Source organism: Sturnira hondurensis, unplaced genomic scaffold (assembly GCF_014824575.4).
Source record: "Sturnira hondurensis isolate 20B ecotype Veracruz unplaced genomic scaffold, ASM1482457v3 Scaffold0006496, whole genome shotgun sequence".
Lineage (NCBI taxonomy): Eukaryota > Metazoa > Chordata > Mammalia > Chiroptera > Phyllostomidae > Sturnira > Sturnira hondurensis.
The window spans coordinates 12,843,170-12,863,030 of record NW_028079127.1 but is presented as its reverse complement, the minus strand read 5'-3'; the positions used below and the strand labels follow the sequence as shown (position 1 = coordinate 12,863,030).

At 38.2% G+C, this 19,861-nt stretch overlaps 1 protein-coding gene across 4 annotated transcripts in view; it reads right to left on the bottom strand.

The window, feature by feature from the left end:
- Positions 1–16,725, bottom strand: part of SAXO6 (stabilizer of axonemal microtubules 6) — a 32,538-nt gene extending 15,813 nt beyond the window's left edge. For 3 of the 4 annotated variants that reach the window (XM_037049492.1, XM_037049495.1, XM_037049493.1), the window contains exons 1-7: positions 16,571–16,725; positions 15,144–15,258; positions 11,447–11,820; positions 10,274–10,408; positions 5,868–6,035; positions 4,642–4,745; positions 4,461–4,560 (exon numbers count right to left, since the gene is read on the bottom strand). In XM_037049492.1, coding sequence (XP_036905387.1) covers positions 4,461–4,560; positions 4,642–4,745; positions 5,868–6,035; positions 10,274–10,408; positions 11,447–11,820; positions 15,144–15,258; positions 16,571–16,588 — 1,014 coding nt within the window. In that variant the 5' untranslated portion in view covers positions 16,589–16,725. The remainder of the gene's footprint in view (positions 1–4,460; positions 4,561–4,641; positions 4,746–5,867; positions 6,036–10,273; positions 10,409–11,446; positions 11,821–15,143; positions 15,259–16,570) is intronic. The other variant, XM_037049494.1, reaches the window with a different exon arrangement.
- Between the last annotated feature and the right edge of the window lie 3,136 nt (positions 16,726–19,861).

The following is a 19,861-nucleotide window of genomic DNA, read 5'->3' as shown; positions in this document are numbered from 1 at the left end:
GTAGGGACTTAGCCAAAGTCAAGGACAGCACCAGCTGCGGCACAACAAACCATATATATATATATATATATATATATATGGTTTATTAAGAAGTATGACTTTATTAAGCTTTACTTCTTAATTAAGAAATATGTATATGCTTTGTTAAGAAGTATATATGTATATAAAACATTACTAAAAGATGATTCCAAATATTTTCTTCACTGCCAAAAAAATTGTGCCATGTTCATTTATCATTTCTGTCAACTCCTATTACTTTGAAGAAAATTATGAGTACAGCAGGTCCTCAAATAATGTCATTTCACTCAATGTTGTTTCATTATAACATCCATGAGATGCCACAGGAATGTAACTTTTTTATATCAATTAGCATATGGTAAAACTGGTTTCATGATAGTGATTCTGCTTAAAGTCACAGAACCCATCAATGATGTTAAGTGAAGACTTACTTTAGTGGATTTTGCTTTTGACAGATAGAACTGAACCACGTGGGTTAAGTGTTGAATTACCAGTACTGACCAAGGTATTCTGAATACACAGGACTTGTTATAACACACCTTGATATAATCCAAATTTCTAACACATATCCCAAGTTTCAAGTGTTTCATGGCTACTCCATTACCTACATGATAAAATCTGCAAGCCTTAGCATCTCTTCCTCCTCTGTAGTCTTAAAGCCCTTCATGCATAACTCCACTGGTTCTTTCTTCTTGTATTTTTTCCTGTTAGCATTTAGTCCCCTTTTCCCTCCTTCACCCCCCAGCAGTCACCACACTGTTTTCCACATCCATGAGTCCTTTTTCCTTTTTGCTGAATCCTATCCCGTAACCTCCCCTCAGTAGTTCCTATTTCATCCTTCTGGAATTAATCGCTCATGTCATTCTCCCCCCTTAACCTATGAACTCCTCGAGGTGAGGAAGAATGCAGATTTAAACACTGTTTCCACAACCTGTCTTGATTGTGCACCTGAGCTAAAAGGCTGGTAGTTGAAGTGAAAGTCCCTGTATTCAGTGTGCTCACAGTTTGGTAGAGGAGATAGATCTCCTCTATGATAAGAGTTGTTACCATAATAATGGTATGGTTTATGCCATAATAAACAAATGAAATAGAAGTTGAAGGAGTCCATCAAACAGGGAGTCTTATCAGTCCTGTGCTATGTACCAGGTGTAATGGGCAGGAGCAGTGAAGAAGGCTGCATCCTGTCCATGTGGGAGGACCTTACTGCTTGATAAATGAGGGGATAGACAAATATCCCCTCCATGTACACGGTGATCAAGTTTTAATTGATATAAGTTTCTTTTAATGGAGGGAGAGGAGATACAGAATCACCGTAAAACTTGGTTTACTCAGTTGTTTGTTACCGACATTCAAAACAATGTTTAAATTTTACTTTATCTGCAATCTTTATTAATATTAGTGCTAATGTTATGTTTTACAACTACATAATTTTAAACTTCTATAATCCTATACTAAGATAAAAAATCAGGAGGTTGATATCTCCCCCAAGTAAGGTGTTCTACTAAAAAGAGTAAAAAGGAAAAAAAATAAATCAATGGTGTGAACTCAATATTAAGAACAATCCCCAGAGCCAAGAACCAGAGGCACTAAAAAGGATATAAACAGACCATTCCAAACGCAATTAAAACCACACACACATCTCTTTCCAGGTAAAGTAATGTGATCCGATTATATGACATAATAAGCACTATAAGTAGAAGGTTTTCTTTTCTGAATTTCTTTTCCCAAATTAAGAACTTAACTAAATCACTCAAAATTCATATATCAAGGAAATTCAAACTTAGAAAACTGAGGAGGTAAAAAATAAAAACTCTTTTTTCCAAAAATCATCCCCCCAAACTGAAGAGTCATCTTTATACCTAGTAGTCCTTATAATGTCTGTCAAATTACACAATGTGGGACTTTATCTTGAAAGACACATGAGAAAAATATTACTGAGAGAACAATTTGATAGTCGTGAGATGGGGGGCTTGGGTAATTGGTGAAAAAAGTGAAGGGGATTGACAAGCACAAATTGGGCATAAAATGTCACAAGAATATAAAGTACAGCACAGGGAATATAGTCAGTAATATTGTAATTACTATGTATAATCACTTCATAAGGTACATAAGTGTCTTATCACTATATTGTACACCTAAAATTAATATAATACTATATGTCAAGTAGCATTATTTGAAAAAATTTTAATTACTTCAACCAATGTAATTTTAAGTATTAGATTACCTAGCAATGAAAAAAGGGAAATCTAACACAGATTCAGGAGCTATTCTAAGGAGAGGAGCTAACGATTACCATATCTGCTTATTATTAAAAATAATCCATTAAGTGAGCATTTTAAACAAGAAATAGTTCCAGTGTTTATGTTATGGAGGTAATATACAACCACTGGATGAATAAAACCAAATACCTTAGTGTTATATGAATAGCTACTTGGGACTCAGGATTAAATACCCAATGACTAGACTATAAACAGATTTTAAAAGTACAATAAACAACATAGAAGAAAATGAAAATGATATATGGGCTAGAAAACTATAACATGATTCAAAAAAAATGAGTTAACACTCTAATGATAACAAAGTCATTGATGCCCAAGTCACTGATGACCAAGTGAATAATACTGTCTCACGAAATGTTAGGAATGGGAAAATGGGGGAGTATCTTATGTTTAGTTACTTCGTAAGCAGCCACATGCAGTTAGCATCTTACTAACTTAGTAAAAATATATATATAAGACTTCGATAAAACATGGCCACATTAAATGTCTGTGACAAAGTGACACAGACTTGGTCATAGACATTCATCACCATCAGTAATCGCTGGCCTCTTTACTAAAAATTCTTATTCTTTTCTAACTCCAATTTACTTTTTGAATCATTTTCTCCATAGAAGTCAAGGCAAACTATACCATTAACTGAAATATTTACAACCACCAACAGAAATTAACAAAACAGATTCCCTCCAAAAGTCACATTACCAAGGTGTCATAATGGGAATCCTTGAAAAGACAGATCTTAAACTAACAACAAAAATGTTCTCTTCCACCAAGGCAGCATAAGGACTGTCAACTTCTAACTTCAGACATAATAATCTCCTCAATTCATTAAATGTTTAAATCTGAGATCTAAATACCAATTCATCTTAGTTTAAAGAAGCCTCGGAGACTTAGGTAATTTTTCCAAAACAAGGAACTTCTTAGGACAGGCTAGAGGCGAACGGCTGACACCCCATTAGCCCTCTACAGCCACATTCTGCACCCTGCCTTTGCCCCCAGGTTTTCCTTACTCCCCATCAGGCTCTTTAGACACAGAGCTACTCGCCAAGGTCCAGCATGGTCATCAACTGTTCAATGCATACATTTTTAACTTGATCCCACCAGGGTGAATATATGGGTTTTGCCCCCATTAATCTCTGGGATAGCCTTGAGCTTTGTCTCTTACTTGCCTGTATTGCCTCTGAGCCCTGTTCAAGTAGGGGAGTAGAGAGTAACAAGAGCAGCCATGGTGGGAGGAATCTTGTAACCTCTTAAAACAACATTTGGAGCACAGGCGTCACCAGCACATGGGTCTGGGAGCTGAGGGTGCAAAGCCGGCAGCTCAAAGTGCCAACACCTTCTCCCAGAAACTGATGACGTGTAATTAATTGTTAGCCGTGGTTTTAAGTATGGAGCTAAATAAAAGATTCATTCCTCATACAAATCATCCTTCCCCTTACAATGATAGGAAGAGGGAGTGTTTACTGATGTGTAATCTAAACTTTTAATTTAGTTAATTCACATAGAAAAGGCAGACAACCATCAAGATATAATTTAAAAGATGACAATTACTCAATAACCAGAAAAGCTCCCGTTTATCCTTTGACCATAAGAAGCTAGTACTAAACTAGCATTTCCCAATTCAAGGATTACCCTTTCCCTCAAACCTTTCTTCAGGATCCTCAGAACTTCCCCGGTAGGTCAGGGTGTCCTGACAACACCGTAACTCAAACCTCTATGAGCACAGGCCACTCCTTCCCTGTACTTACAGACTGTAACAGCACAGCACACACGGGTGGGGTAGCACTGCCAGACAAACTAATCTAGAAAATTAATTAATCTTCAGCTATGAGTGTGGCAGTCTGGATGTTACAATCAATCTATCATGCTATAATTCTATAAACTAACTTTATTAATATAATCAAATATTGACTGTAAAAACATTTTTAACTTTAAGGATTTTATAATAATAAATATAACCTCTAACGAGCTAATTGTTATTTAAAAAAGCAAGCATACTGATAAAGTATATCCTAATAGATACAACTTTAATTTCCTAATACTTATATTGCCATTATTTTGCCATACATCTTTAAACTGTCTCTATTACTAAATTAAACTCATCATAAAATTAAACTGATAAAAGCTCAAAGAAAATGTGGGTTTACTGAGCTTATGCATACTCACCTGACTTGGTATGTTTTCCTTCACACGTGTCCAAGCCCCAGCTTTATATAAATACTGGGCTGGGCTCAGATATTTTGCTCTATATTCAGAATTCACCTTCCTGACAGAAATAAAATAAGGGTAAATATATCACCATGTCAATCATCTAAATACTATACTGTTTATCTTACAAAATACATACCCAAGTCTTTGATGTCTCCAAGGGGTGAACTTCTTTTTAGGCTGGTTTAAGTCTTTTGATTCCATCTCTGCTTCTAATTTTAAAGAATCGTCTGTTTTATTACACTAAAATGACAAAATTCAAACTTTTTATGCTAAAAATATTTTATACATTAAAGTGAAAGCATAATGTTATAAAGTATGTTGAATACTGTATTACAATTCTGTTTTTAGAAGATTTAACTATCAAAGATAACAGAGAAATCACAAGAAGTTAACAAGCAAGTTTTGAAACTAGTATATCCAGTTAGTGTTTTTGAAATATAACTCAGGATATAGTTTCAATTTCTAACAATTAAAATTTTAGATCCTTGGCTAGGAAAAAAATAACTAATTAAATATCTAAATAAATAAACTTTATGTTACTACCTTTAAGTAGTAATCTTCCATTTGCCCTTGATATTCTAAATTTATATTTAATTGTGTTATTCTAAGTTTATATTTAATTATGTTATAATAATTCAATGTAAGGCTCCAATTATCAAGTTACCACATTGTTTACTGAATATCTTAATCTCTCTTTTTTCCTCTGCAAGATCATAGGCCCGATAAAATTATATACATATACAAAATTTTACTCTAATCATATAATTTCTACTTTTAAAACCCATAAAATATCAGAGATGACCTTCCAGGAAATTAAATAATAAGACTTATATCCTGTTTCCCTATAATTTACAATACTTTTAACCTGATGCTGCAATTTAAATAGCTATAATTTCACACAGAAGCAGGTCTTTGAATATCCTGAGATAAATCATGTGAATTATAGTGGCTATAACCTGGCATGCTATAACTTTGGTTTAAAATGCATGTACACATGTATGTCTGTGCTTGATTTCCATTATTTAAAGTATTGTATGTGTTTCTGTCACTACTGTTACCCTGGGAGCCCACATTACTGTAAAGTCAAACATTTGATATTAGACATAGCAGACTTGCTAAGCATTCATTACACTGTATTTTACTACTTCCAGCTCTGTCTCCCCAGTAGCCCAAGAGCTGCTTAGAGTGTAAGGTGGTTATCACTGTATTCTCACTAGCTACCCAATGAACATCTGGCATTTTATGAACAAACAAGTAACTGAATGAATTAGCTAAAAACAAAATTTCAAGTGGTATTAAGTGAAAAAAAACATGTAGAGTCTAAAATGAGGATTTTGTTGCGTTTAAAAAGTTGATAAATACCTGTTTTTCAGAAGATACTATTTCCAAATGTTCGTTCTCTTTCAAATCATTTCTTAATTTTGGTTCTTTCACCGGAGATAAACCCTTGAAATTTCTTTTGTATTCCGTTTCATGGATTACTGAGTTACCTTTGAATTGTGGAATAAATTTGCTTTTATTGTGGAAAACCTTAAAACAAAAATTAGTTTAGTTTTTTGTTGGTTAAATATAAAGAACTCAATTTTTCAAGTGCCAAAAAAATTTCACACATTAACTTGAATCATAGTATACAAAAAAAGGCAAAATTATATATGACTCTGTAATTTCATTTGACATGTCTAATTAATATCCAAAGGGCAACAAAAGCAAAAATAGACAAGAGACTGCATTAAACTAAAAACCTTCTGTAAAGAAAACAGAATAAAGAGACAATCTATGGAATGGGAGAAAATATATGCAAATCTTAGACCTCATAAGAGGTCAATACTCAACATATATTACGGAACTCAACTCAATAGCAAGAAAACAACCCAGTTTAAAAATGGGCAAAGAGGCATAAAAACAGACACACAGATGGAATAGAATAGGGAGTCCCGATATAAACCCACACATATATGGTCAGTTATGATGAAGGAGCCAAGAACACAATAGTAACAGGACAGTCTCTTCAATAAATGCTATAGGGAAGACCAGGCTGCGTTATCCAAAAGAATGAAACTGAACCACACAGTCTTACACCATACACAAAGACCAACTCCAAATGGATTAAGACTTGAACATAAGGCCTAAAAATTATAAAAACTCCTAGGAAAAAACACAGGGGATAAGCACCTTGACATTGGCCTTGACAATGACCTTTTTTACAATTTGACACCAAAACTAAAAGCAAAAAAAAGCAAAAATAAACAAGTAGGACTAAATCAAACTAAAAAGCTTCTATATAGCAAAGGAAACCATCAACAAAAACAGCCTATGAAATGAGAGAAAATATTTGTGAATCATATATTTAATAATGGATTATTATATTACAATAATAGTAATAGAATTCATACAATTCAAAAGAAAATAACCATAAAATCCAATTAAAAATGGGCAGAGGAACTGAATGGACATTTTTCCAAAGAAAAAAATATAACGGCTAGGGGGTATACAAACAAGTGATCAATATCATTAATCATCAGGAAAATATAGATCAAAACCACAATGAGACAATCACTTCAGATCTGTTACAATAGCAATTGTCAAAAATACAAAAGAAAAGTGTCGGCAAGGATGTGGGGCACCCCTGTGCTCTGTCGGTGGGAATGTAAATTAGTTGAGCCATTATGATGATATTCAAAAACACTATGGAGGTTCCTCAAAAAATTGAAAACAAAACTACCATACAATTCATCAATTCCATTTCTGGGTATATTTCCAAAGGAAGTGAAATCTGTATCTCAAAGTTTATCCGTACTCCCTTGGTCACTGAAGCATTATTCACAACAGCCAAGATATGAAATGAACCTAAGTGTCCATCAACAGATGAATGGATAAAGAAAATGTGGTATGCGTATACAATGGAATATTATCCAGCCTTAAAAAATAAAAAAAAAATCTTGTCATTTGCAACATGGATGAACCTGAAGAACACATGCCAAGTAAAACAAGTCAGGCACAGAACGATGAATACTGTACAACTGCACTTGTATGTGGAATCTATAACAGTCAAGCTCATAGAAGCAGAGGAGGCCCTGGCTGGTATAGCACAGTGGATAAGCACGGGCCTGTGAACCAGAGGACCGCAGTTCGATTCTCAGTCAGAGCACATGCCTGGGTTGCAGGCCAGTTCCCGGCAGGGGACCCACGAGAGGCAACCATACATTGATATTTCTCTCCCTCTCTCCTTCCCTTCCCCTTTAAAGACAAATAAAAAGAAGCAGAGGAGGATGGTGGCTGCCAGGAGCTAGTGGGTGAGGAACCAGGAGCTAGTGGGTGAGGAACAGAGGGAGATGTTGGCCAAAGTGTCTCAAATTTCAAGAATGCAGGACAAATAAGTTCTGCAGATCTCAAGTACAGCATGATGACTATAGTTAATAATACTGTATCACATATTTGAAACTAGCTAACAAGGTAGATCTTAAGAGTCCTTGCCATAAAAAAGGTAACTATGTGAAGTGTTAGATGTATTACTTTGATTATAGTAATTATTTCACAATATATACATATATCAAGACATTACTTTCCACACATAAATATATTATTTTTGTCAATTATACCTTAATAAACCTGGGGAAAAATCCAAAGGTCAATTTTTCTATATTCATTACTACTATTTTTTGAATAATAGCTACTATAATCAAAATCATGCTTAAGCCAAAAGAAATAATGAACCATATCTCTCCTCCCTAAAATCTCTCATCATTTGGAAATGGGATTAGTGGAATAGGCATAGTTTAATTATATGAACATAGACATTAGCTTTATAAGGCAACTCTGTTGTCAGCTCTACAGGTTTTTTCCCTCAATGTGAATTTTTTTCTTCCTACAAAAAATAGAAAATTGTTAACATTTTGAATTGTCTGATATGCTCATTTTTCAGTTTTTGTTTCTGTGCTTGCTTATCTTTAGTATAAGGCAAGGGAAAAGTCACATTACTATGTTTCTATTTTGAAATGTTTCCTTTCATCCTTAGTACTTCATAATATGTTTTCCATTTTATGGTATATGATTACTGATTACAAGGAAAGCAAATGAAATAGATGGAGCTCAGATAAAGTCTATCATTGCTTTATAACTCTACATAGTCTATCTTCACATAGATTGAATCCAAACAGCATATCTTTTTAAGATACAGTATAACCTGTAGTATTTTTCTAGCTAAAACTGCCGACTCATTTACATGTTAATACAAGACATCCTTTCAGAAAACAGGTGTCTGATAAAACAGAACTAAATAGCTCTTTCAGAGGTCCCCATCGACAAGCATTCAATTTCTGTCACAGAGCTCTTTAGCCCATAGCTCTGAAATCGATACGCTTTGAAGTAACAAACAGTATTTGCATCCCCCTCAAACCCTTTGAAACCCTCATAATGAAAGCAATAAAACTACTAAAGTGTTGCTAATGATTTGTATTATACTTCTGATCCTATTAAAAAACATTTTTATATACTATTCTCACTGAAATATGTAAAAGTTGTTAATGGGGCTTTAATTTGAATCAGCTCTATTTTAAAAGCGAAATACTCTATAAAACCTGAAGAATTCACAATTTTCATGTATTAAGTAATTTTTAGGCATACTTACTTACTATCCAGTGACAGAAGTATGGATCCCATTTACTAAGTTCATAAGGTGTACATATCACTTTATATTATTTTATATGTCCCTAAAATGTTATATAAATTTTAGGTTTTTTAAAAAAAACTGAATAACAAGTAAATAAGCCCAGAGCTTCCTCAATTTATAGGATCACTGCTATTATTATCGTAGTGTAAGATGACTGATTTCCTCGCCTTGCTGAATCTTATCGTCCTCTCAGTCCTCAGGGGTACAGAGTAAACGTTGCGATACAGGAGAAAATGAATGTGAGGGTGTGTGCAGGAGTGTGCATGTGTGTGCACACTAGTAGGTTTATAAAGAAAAACACAAAGACGGGGAGAAACAAAAGTGTGAACTGTCATGAGCCTCTGGGGATATTCTAAGTGGAAGTAGTTCCTACGCAGGCCTCAGAGTACGTTTAGGAATGTAAATGAGAGTTAAGAGCCGAAGAACAGCTTAGAGGAAGGCAGTAGTAAAACAAAAGAGTATTTATTAGTAACAGTAATCCAGTACTAAGATTGTGCAGGCGTACAATGTATCTAATATCACATTTAGTTATCATTACAAGCTTTTAAATTTTATAAATACATTTTACACTGTCAGTTCCTATTACTCTTCATTTAATAAAACAATAAAATTATGTATCTTCTATTACTCTAAAAATATTTCATATTTATTAAAATAAATATCCAAAGCAATTATAATACAAATATATGTTTTCTGTCTATTTTTCTGTCTGGGTTTCGGTCTTTCTTATAGGACAGAAAACATATAATATATCGGTCAACCAAACACATATTATAATCAAACCAAGTCAGTATTTTTTGATAAATAAAAGAACTCCCAGCAGGCAAAAAACTGCCAGTGCCTAGGTTTTCATTACCTGTCTCATACTTGTTCTACATGCAGGACCTGGCCACATGGTGAGCAGCTGCCTAGGTCAGGACACTGTCACTACTCCAAACCACGAGTAATCGGGTGACTTCAGCAATACTCTCATTTTCACTTCTCTAGAACCTACCTCCAGGCCTATTTAAGTATCTCAGTTTTTTCAGCAATTAGTTCTATATAAATCTGCATAACCAGATTAAACAATGATATTAAAAAACTCCATCTATTGAACTACCTGATTGGCTGCAAAAACTGGAGCAGTTTCTTTAGGGGTCTTCCAAACAAACTGCCTTTGATATTCAGAATTTCTCAAGACACTATGTGAAGGAACAACAGTCAATCCAGCTTTCTTCTGCAGAAATCTATCAAACTGTTAAGGGAAAAAAAAATCCCACTTTAAGTCATTGAAAATTTCCATTCAAACTCTTTTTTTTTACTGTGGTAAAATAAACATACAGTACAGCATTAATTATTTATATCCACATTGTTGTACAACTAACTTTTCTCAACTGAAAATCTCCCTTTTAAATTATCAAACTATTTAAAATTCCTTTTTCAATACTGTCAAGAAATTATTATGCATCTCACAAAAACATTAACATCTCTCAATTCCTTCTTACCAATTATTTATAATTAAACCTATTACTAAGAAACGACAGCCCTTTGCTTTATGCACATTGCTTCTGGGACACCCCTTCCCCTGCCCACCAGACTTACAAATCACCTTCCGTGAGCCCCCTAGGCCCCCTAGTTTTCACAAGCCATGGGTTCTTCTCCCACACTTCTAAATGCCTCTCCGTGGGTCCAGTCAGCAGTGGACATGAAATGGGGAAGAAACACAGTGGCATGGAGAAAAATGTGCGAGGCAGTGAGATGACTGCACAGGTCCCTGCAGCCTCCACTTATGTGCTCTCAGGGACCTTCTGCAGGCCAGCTATGACATAAGAGAGAAGAACTGCAAGGTCTTTGAGGTCTAGCCAAAACTCCTTTCTTTTGCATTTCATCAACTGAGATTCTGTTGTTGTTGGTTTTCTTTTTCCTTGCTGGTATACAATAATAAATTGAAAAAAGCCCAGGTAGAAGCCAGCTCTCCATCCCTGCCAGAGCTAATGACCTACTCCCCTTCGCTGTCTCAACTTGATCTCTCCCTCAGGACTCAGGTGCTGATATATGATGAATAAAATCTGAAGCAAGCTGTCCACCCAATGAAGAGATACCTTAGTATAACTAGTACAAAGTGACTATTAAGAATAGAACTAATTCACAATAAAATCAATAGCCTCTTAACTATTCTATAGATAAGAAAACATCAATAGAAAAATTTTAAGCACAAAATGTAATATTTTGAAAATGATGAAATCTACAAAGAATTCTAGCTTTTGTAAAGAAACACGGTGAATATACTTACCTTATTATCTACGTTTTCTGAGAGAAGCTTGGTAGATTGTTCCACTTCCACATTTTCATTAACTGGTATATGGTTTGCTATTACATCCTTATTATTTTCCACAATATCTGAAGCCCCTTCAGCTTTGGATTCTGCAGAGTGAGTCCGGGTTCTCTTCGGAACCCTGGAGGCTTCTAGCGCAAGACCTCTTTCTTGGTTAATGTCTTCTTTGTGTTCTGCCTGCTGTGACTCTGGTGTTTCCGGGGCTTCAGGTTGTGGGGACATAACCACATCATTCTCGGAGAGAGCTCCATTCCACTCAAGAGATTTTGAAATCTGTGGGTCGTGGTAAGGGACTCTTCTTTTTGAAATAAAACTTGGCTCTTTCGTGATTCCTACAAAATAGAGCAAACAAAAGTAGCAGCTACCAAACTTTTTTGCAAAAAAGTTGCAAAGACAACTTTTAATAACACCTCTGAGAGGAGAAATGAAATTTAAAATTCAGTTGAGAACATAAGCATAGTTTTTCAACATGAAATCTTCAATTTTGTTTCAAAGAAATGTGAGTTTGACCATTACAAATTTTTCAATTAGGGTCACAGTGTTCAAGTTAGCCTCACACAAGTCACTAGAACTGCAACGTGATGGACCTGGCAAGTCAGGCAGCACATGCTGCCTCCGGTTCTAATTACTTTCCTGTGCTACTTAACAGAACAATGGGCCCTGGTAGTGTCAAAATTTGGAACTTTTCACAAAGCCTCTCTTATGCAGAGCAGACCAAGATGAGAAGGGATGGGATGTCATTATGCTGGATCTTGGTTCTACATTTGCCTTGATTTCCTGAGAATTAAGAGAATGAACCCTTTAAACAAGAGCTAAGATACTATTTCTCTATATTTCTGTCTGGCAAGCAAATGTCCAAAAAACTTAACCTTCTGCCCAGGTAAGAGGAGCTCTGTGGAATGACAGCCACTAAGATACTGCCCCAGTTTGGGGCCATTCTTTAAATAGAAAGGAGACTGGGCAGGGTTGGGGGGTGGAGATAAGACCAGAAGGGAAGGGAAGGGAAGGAGACCGGGAGTGGGGAGAAAATCTGGCAAGAGGTAAATAAAAGACAGGGTTCTTTAGCCTCTATCATGGATGTTTCGGCAGCTGAACACAGAGCCCCCAACCTTACAAGGTTTCCCTAGACCAGTGGTCTTCAAACTGAGTGCACATATGTCTAGTGGCACATACGGACATTGAGGGTGGGGACAGGGGTGGGGAGTGGGCAGCTTAGGGGAATCATTTTCCAGATCCTAACTTCCATATGTCTTATTTCCTGACACTGATCTCCCTAAGAGATCATCTGCCATCTGTAGTTTTATTTCCCACCACCCCTTTCCTAATCACCCCTTTCCCACTTCACAAAAGACAGACACACCTCTCAACCAGCCCCAGGGAATAAAAAGTTCTCATAGGCGGGGAAGGAAAACAAAGGGACAATTCAAGAAAGCGTAATTCCTGAGGGAGAATATTTGACAGCAACACAAAGAAGGCCGAGATTAGAAATAACAAAGGAACTGCATGTTGTTTCATCCAGTTCCACATCTTTCCATCTATCTAACTTAGAATTAAAATGCGGGTGTAAGAGTGCCATCATGCGAAATGCGTATATGCATATTAACACCTTTATTTGGATTGAAAAAGTTAGACCTTTTCTCTCACAGAATATAATTTCCATTAGTTTTGCCAAGGAGAACCACCTTTACCTATTCTATCTATGATGAACATTTACCATAAACTGAATGAGCTAAGTGGCAGCTCCTGTTTAACAAAATACATGTACAATATTTAATATACCAGAAATCACATTCTTCAAAGCTATCTGTTACATTTATGATAAAAAAATTAAATCACCTTAAAAATCACACCTTTGTGTGAAGCAATACAAAGACCTTCTAAGTTCTTTTAGGGAGTAAGAAAGCTTAAAAGTTTGAAGACCACTGCCCTAGACTTCTCTCTGCTTTAACACTGAAGGAGGCTTCAGGTAGCAGAGCAAAATAAAAGGGGACAGTTCTCAAGTGGCCTCCCCTTGTCTCCCAGGACCAGCAAAAATACACTATGGAGACAAAACCCACTCTATTAACAGAATGTCCAGCCAGGCCCAGCGAACACTGCTGCTGTTCCTGGCTTACCTCCCTCCTCCCTTTAGGAACAGCCTGGAGTTCAAGCTCTGGCCTCCACCTTCCTAATATTTAACATTCTCCGATAACATGTCTCCTCCCCTACACCATCCATCCTTTTGTAATGTACCCTTCTCCAAAGTGGCTTTGCTCCCACCATCTCACTTAATCACCTCTCAACCCTTAAATACACCTCATCTAAGCTAAAATGTCATGGAGGCAACTATTTGCTTATCCAATTTCCCCGTGTCGTAATATCCCTTTAGGCCCTCAGTGGGGCATCGACACTTGAACAGATTTATTTTGAATTCTTAATCTAATAGAGCCTCAAATTTGTGGAATTTCTGGTCATTTGGAGAGGATTGTGAGCACCATCCTGCCCAAGAAGTAGGGACATCCAGCCTTTGAAGTCAGACTCTGGGGGAAGGATCCTAATCCTTCAAATGATCCCTAAAAGAGCCACCCTTCTAGCCAACTCTTCCTTATTCTCCAAACCTAATCCTGGATACACTCTCATTTTACTAATTTCCCAGGCTTGGCACCCCACTCATAAGCCTATTCTTTTCCTGACCTAAATATCTAACATTTGTGGAACTTATATATCATCATACAGAGGCACTCACAAGTCACGGGTGAGGTACCAGCACTCGCTCATCTGTACATACGCATCTGTGCATCTGGCCCTTAACAGGCAACATCTCCTTTAATCCCTCCCAGCAATCCTGTACAATGAGCTTCCTAAATCCACTTGGGGAAACAGGCCAAATTTGCCCAAGGTCACACAGCTAATGTGGATTCAAACTCAGGTTTATTCCTTCATTCTAGTTTTAATAAGCACTAGAGTGTGCCAGGTACTGCATGGTAATGAGGTGGTGAAGACAAACAGACAAGAGCCTTGCTCTCCCAGATCTTACAGTCTAGTGAGGGAGAATTAAGCAAGCAGGTAGAATAAAGCCAGTCTACCTCTTTCCCCCTCTAGCATGCTTCAGGAAACCTTGCCAGGGAGGAAGTGTGCATGACAACAAAAATGTGGACTCTGAATTCATGGGTTTTGGACAGTACAGATTTGATCTCAAATCATGGTTCTATTATTTGCTCGCTGTGAACCTTCCACAAACAACTTAATCTATCTAAAGCTTCAATTCCTCAACACCTTGGAAGTATTCCTTCCTACCTAGGCTTACTACTCTCAGCTTTCATGTCTCAGCTCAAATATCAAATCTAAAGCATATCTCCTCCAATCCATCCCTCCCCAAAGTTATCTATCATGCTAGCCTACAATTTTATATAACAACCTGAAATCCCCTAGTTTATTTATTTACTTGGTTACTGTTCTTCACTACAGTTAAAGGTCTTTATCTAGTTCCAGGCTACATCCCTAGAAGCTAGGAATACTCATGGCCTATAGTAAACCCTCAAGAAATATTTGTTAAATAAACTAAAGCACAAGTCAACCAGGCCAATTGACAAATGCTTCACAATTTTTTAATCATTTTGCAAATTTACCCCAAGGCTTATACAAGTTATAATGAATTTCAGTTTGCCCAACTTACCTAATTGATCTGATCTAAGTCCAGCCCATGGGTACTTTCGCCCCACTGAGGAATTACAGGACTCTGATAAGTATGACTTTTTCCACAGAAAGTTCCTCTGGTATTCACTCAGCCCCTGTAAATGCAAAGTACAATTTGACTACAATGCAATTCATGAACGTTGTTTTAAAGCAGGCATCAGTAAAAATAATTTCTGAACCTCTAAAAAAAGTTGCAAGAGTTAAGGTTGATAATTAAACAAAAATCTCCTTAATAATAATTAATATTTCACCACCTGACTTATTTTACTTAGCATAATACTCTCCAGATCTATCCACGCTGTTTGGAAGGGTAGGAATCAACAAAATAAACAAGAACCAGAGAAAGGGAAATAAAGAACAAACTAACAGTAACCAGAGGGGGGCTGAACAGGGAAGAGAAGGGGAAAGGTCAAGTCAAGGAACGTGTATAAAGGACCCATGCACAGAGACAAGGTGGGGGGAGGATTGAAAGTGGAAGGGGGGGGTGGGTAGGGCAGGGGAGAGTAATGGGTGGGGGGGGGGAATGGGGACAACTGTGTTCTCTGCACAATAAAAAGAAAATTTAAATAATAATAGCTAATATTTACTCAGCCCTGCACTAAGCAGTTCACGTGTCATATCCTTTAAGCCTTGCAACTACTTGAGACAGATGCTAGCCAAAATCTGAGGCCAGAAGTCTACACTTTTGCTGGCTGTCTGATTCCAAAGCCTGAGCTCCTCTAATAACAGTGACAAACTAAATTTTCATTACTATAATTAACCTAATTAAGGTCTCGAATACACAATATTATGTATTACGCCTAGTAATTATCAAAATTCTGTAAAATCAACTAAAAAAAGACAAATTCTCCTCCCATTGTGGATTCAAACCCTTCAGGTGAACAGTCAGGGCTTGTGGAAAGCTGTGGTCAACTGTTAATGTTGAAGGGTGATTGACCCCGTCCCCTACCTGTAACTTTTAACGAACCAAAGGCACAATTATGAATAATGTGTATTTCTTATACCCGGTCTTTATCCTGGCAAGGTCCCATTTCTCAAGTTTTTAAAAGACATACGCACTTTAAAGTTTTAAAGGGGAGAGGTGTTAAACGTCAAGAGGTGTGAAATGGGCCACCCATGTCCCAATCTGAAGCCCGTTATAAAGTACGGTGCCTCCATCTCCACTCCTCTGAGCCTCCCAGGCCTATCTCAACACCATCTAGCTCTACCACCCGCTGAGAGGGAGCAGAGAGACAGCTAGGAGAGGGGAGATGAACTTCCTCCAGGACGGTGGCAGGCAGACTCGGGGGCTGACAGGCTCTGCGGGGCCGAGGGGCGCGGCGCAGGAAAGCCGGCGAGGCCCCCCGCGCCCCGCACCTTCCACGGCTCCCCCCCATCAGCCTTCGGTCCCGGGGACCCCGGCCTCACCTTGAAGCGCGCCGGCATGTCGCCCGGCGGCAGAGCCCCCCGCACTCCGACAGTTGATGGGACAAAAAGCCCTGAGGGGGCGGGGCAAACAACAGTGGTTCCCTAGCAAAAAGCCTCTGCCTGGCGTCCCCGACTACGCGCCGGCGCATTCCGCGCTTCCCTCCTTGAGTCCCGTCGCTCTGCCTTTCCCCGCCCATTCTGAAGCCTAAAAACCAATAGAAATTTAGAAAACTGCTTGCCGTCATTAAGATTTCCCCAATCGTTGCCCGAAACGGGGAGGCCCGCCTTCCGTGCCGAATCCCGAGGACTAACGGAGACGGCGGGCGGAAGGCCAGCCAATGAGGCTCCCAGAACCGCGGTGGGCGGGACCCCGCGGGAGCTTCGTCTACGGGATCGCTCTCCGACTGCCGGGATCGCGGGCCCCAGCGCCACAATGGCAGTTGCCGCTGGTGGCATTTGTGTGTCTCCGGCCTCGCTGGGCCAGGGTTCCTGACGTCACAAAGCATGAAGGTGTGTTCTTAATTACACAACGTATGACGGACCGAATGCTTGTTTTTCTCAAGTGAAAATGTTTAGGTATATTCCCCTGAATATCAGTTCCTCCAACCGAAAGCCCTGTTAGACTACTGAACTGTCATTTCGATAAAGACCAAAAAATAAATACAGCTTAGGCAGGGCAAAAAAAAGAAAACGTTTTTATTAAATCTCGAGAAGCAAACTGCCGACTTCCAGTGGTGTTCTTGCCTCCCATAATCCCACTTCAAAGAAATGTACATATAACTCAGATTAGAAAACATCGTTGGTGCTGGTAATAACTCTCAAGTGTCTCCTCTTTTTTAAAATTCCATTTCATTTTAATAGACTTGCTATTAATAACATGATTCTACCATTGATAGAACACTGTGCTGACCCTGAGAATGGGTCAGAAATCATCTAGACAGTTCTCTAATATACTTGAGAATATAGATTTATTCAATAATAGTATACTGTATCATGTGTTAAATTTCCAAATGGGAGGTATAAGCGATAGGGGCTATAGGAATTGGAGGAGGGGATCATCCCTAAGGGCAGAAATGACTAGAAAAAGCCTCTGGAAGACATATTCAGAGTCAGTCTTGAAGGTTAGAGGGACTGAAATAAGAGGGAAATGGGATGATCAAAGAGCAGAGAGATATCTGAATGGAATGGTGCCAGGCTTCTTCCAAGAACAAGGAATTCAGTGCCTTTTACTTTTGTCATTTGTTGGCTGAAGAAAAGTATATCCCCTCTTTTAAACTTTCAAAGAATTAATACCAGTGCTTGGTGGGGTTTTTTAAAGCATGTTCTGCAAAGGCTTGTCTTCCTGAATCCTGATTTATATCTCTGTTCTTCTTCATCATCACTAAGATATTTAAAAATTCATTTGGAGGATGCTACCTGAAACAAAGAGAATATTAAATTAGGCCCCTGTGCCTTGCATCCAGAAAGACCCTTGAGAAATATTAATTGGTGATGACAGCACCTCTGCTGTGTAAATTAAGAATGGTGCAAACAAGACACAATGGAACAAAACAAAAGTCCTCTACAGGAAAGCACCCCAGATCTTACAGGGCAGGAAAGACACAGCTCTGGTTGAACACAGCTTTGTGACCACGTGATCCTGTGGTGAAATCAGTAAAAGCAAGCATGCGGAATGGAGCCTTTCTACTAAACAAGGGCAGCAATAACTGCAGTAGTAGAGCTCTGCTGAATAGGGCATAACTGACAACAGCAGACGGTAAAAATAATGTGGTCACAGCCTGAATTTGCTAATACGTGTTAAAGGAAGAGAATGTTTTATTTATTTATTTTTCAATGAAGGCCTACCCCAGTTTTTGAGGCAAAGATATAGAAGTGGGAAAAAGGGACAGCCTTAGCAAATGAGAATTGAAGCCTGTTACCTGCTCTTACACTCCAATACTGCTGGAAACAGACCCAGTATCCTACAAAGTTCCACCCATGTGTTTGGGGGCATCCCTAGAAAGTGTCTCACGTGTGCTTACAGCTACTGCATAAATGATGCCCAGCAGCACTGCCAATAGCTGTGCTATTCCAGTGCTATTGCCACTTATCTGTAGTTGTCACTTGCTGCTGGCCACCACGGCCACATTTGCTGGGCACTAAGTCTCCCTGGGCACAGCAAGAAACCTCAGACAGCCCAACCCTGTTTGTGATCTGAGGCGAGCCTCTCTTCCTTTTTTATGTTACCCTCTATTAAGTGAGTACCAAAGCATTGAAAAAAAACTTTTTTATTTGTATTTTATCCTCTCTTCTCTCCAAAGGGCTCAAAGTGAAGTATGTGGAGTCTGGGCCAGAAAGTAATTCCTCAGTCGATCTCATTCTACACTCAGGTGAGCTTCTCTCTTCCACCAGTTAATTCCCTCTTAGGGGGACAAGGGCTCCCTTTTCCTTTTGTGAATTTCTCTGTTTCTCACACAAATAAATGTCTGTTTATTGCCTTCAGGAGACTAAATTGGTACAACCTCTACAAAGAGTAATTGTGCAATCCTTTCTTTTAACCCAACAATTCCACTTTTGCAACTTTATCGTGAAGTTATACTTGCCCATATGTGGAAAATATTTATCTGAGCTTGTTTACTGCATTGTCTACAGTAACAAAAGCTAGAAGCAATGTAAACATCCATCTGCAGGGGACTAGTTAACACATTACAGTTTCTTTAGGATCCAGAGCACGAATAGGCTGTGCAGCAGGTTCACGTGTCAATGCAGGCAGCTCTGCTCCTACAGGTCTCCTAACCCAGCAGATGCAGGGGTGGTCCCTGTTGGGGTGGACCCCCATCAGGTTTTAAGAACTATATTCATCAGGGTCCAGCCAGGAAAACAGAAACTATTCAAAAACATTTCAACAAATAAAACTTCATATAAGCTTTTGGTTAATCAGTTATCAGAGAACTTTAAAAAGCTGAAAGAAGAAAGAGTAGATAATAATTCCAGGAAGCACCCGGGCCACTGTGTTGGCTGGAGCATTATCCTGTAGACTAAAGAGTTGTGGGTTCAATTCCCAGTCAGGGCACATACCTAGGTTGTGGGTTTAAGCCCCAGTCATAGTGTATACAAGAATGTAACAAATTGATGTTTTTCTCTCACATCAATGTTTCTCTCTCCCTTACTATCTAAAAGCAATTTTAACATGTCCTCAGGTAAGGATTTTTTTAAAAACACTTTTTTTTAATATCCCAGGAAGCAGTTCACACCCCTGAGGCTGGAAGAATGGAGGGAAAGGTTGAGGTTACATGAACACAAGTTTGCTAG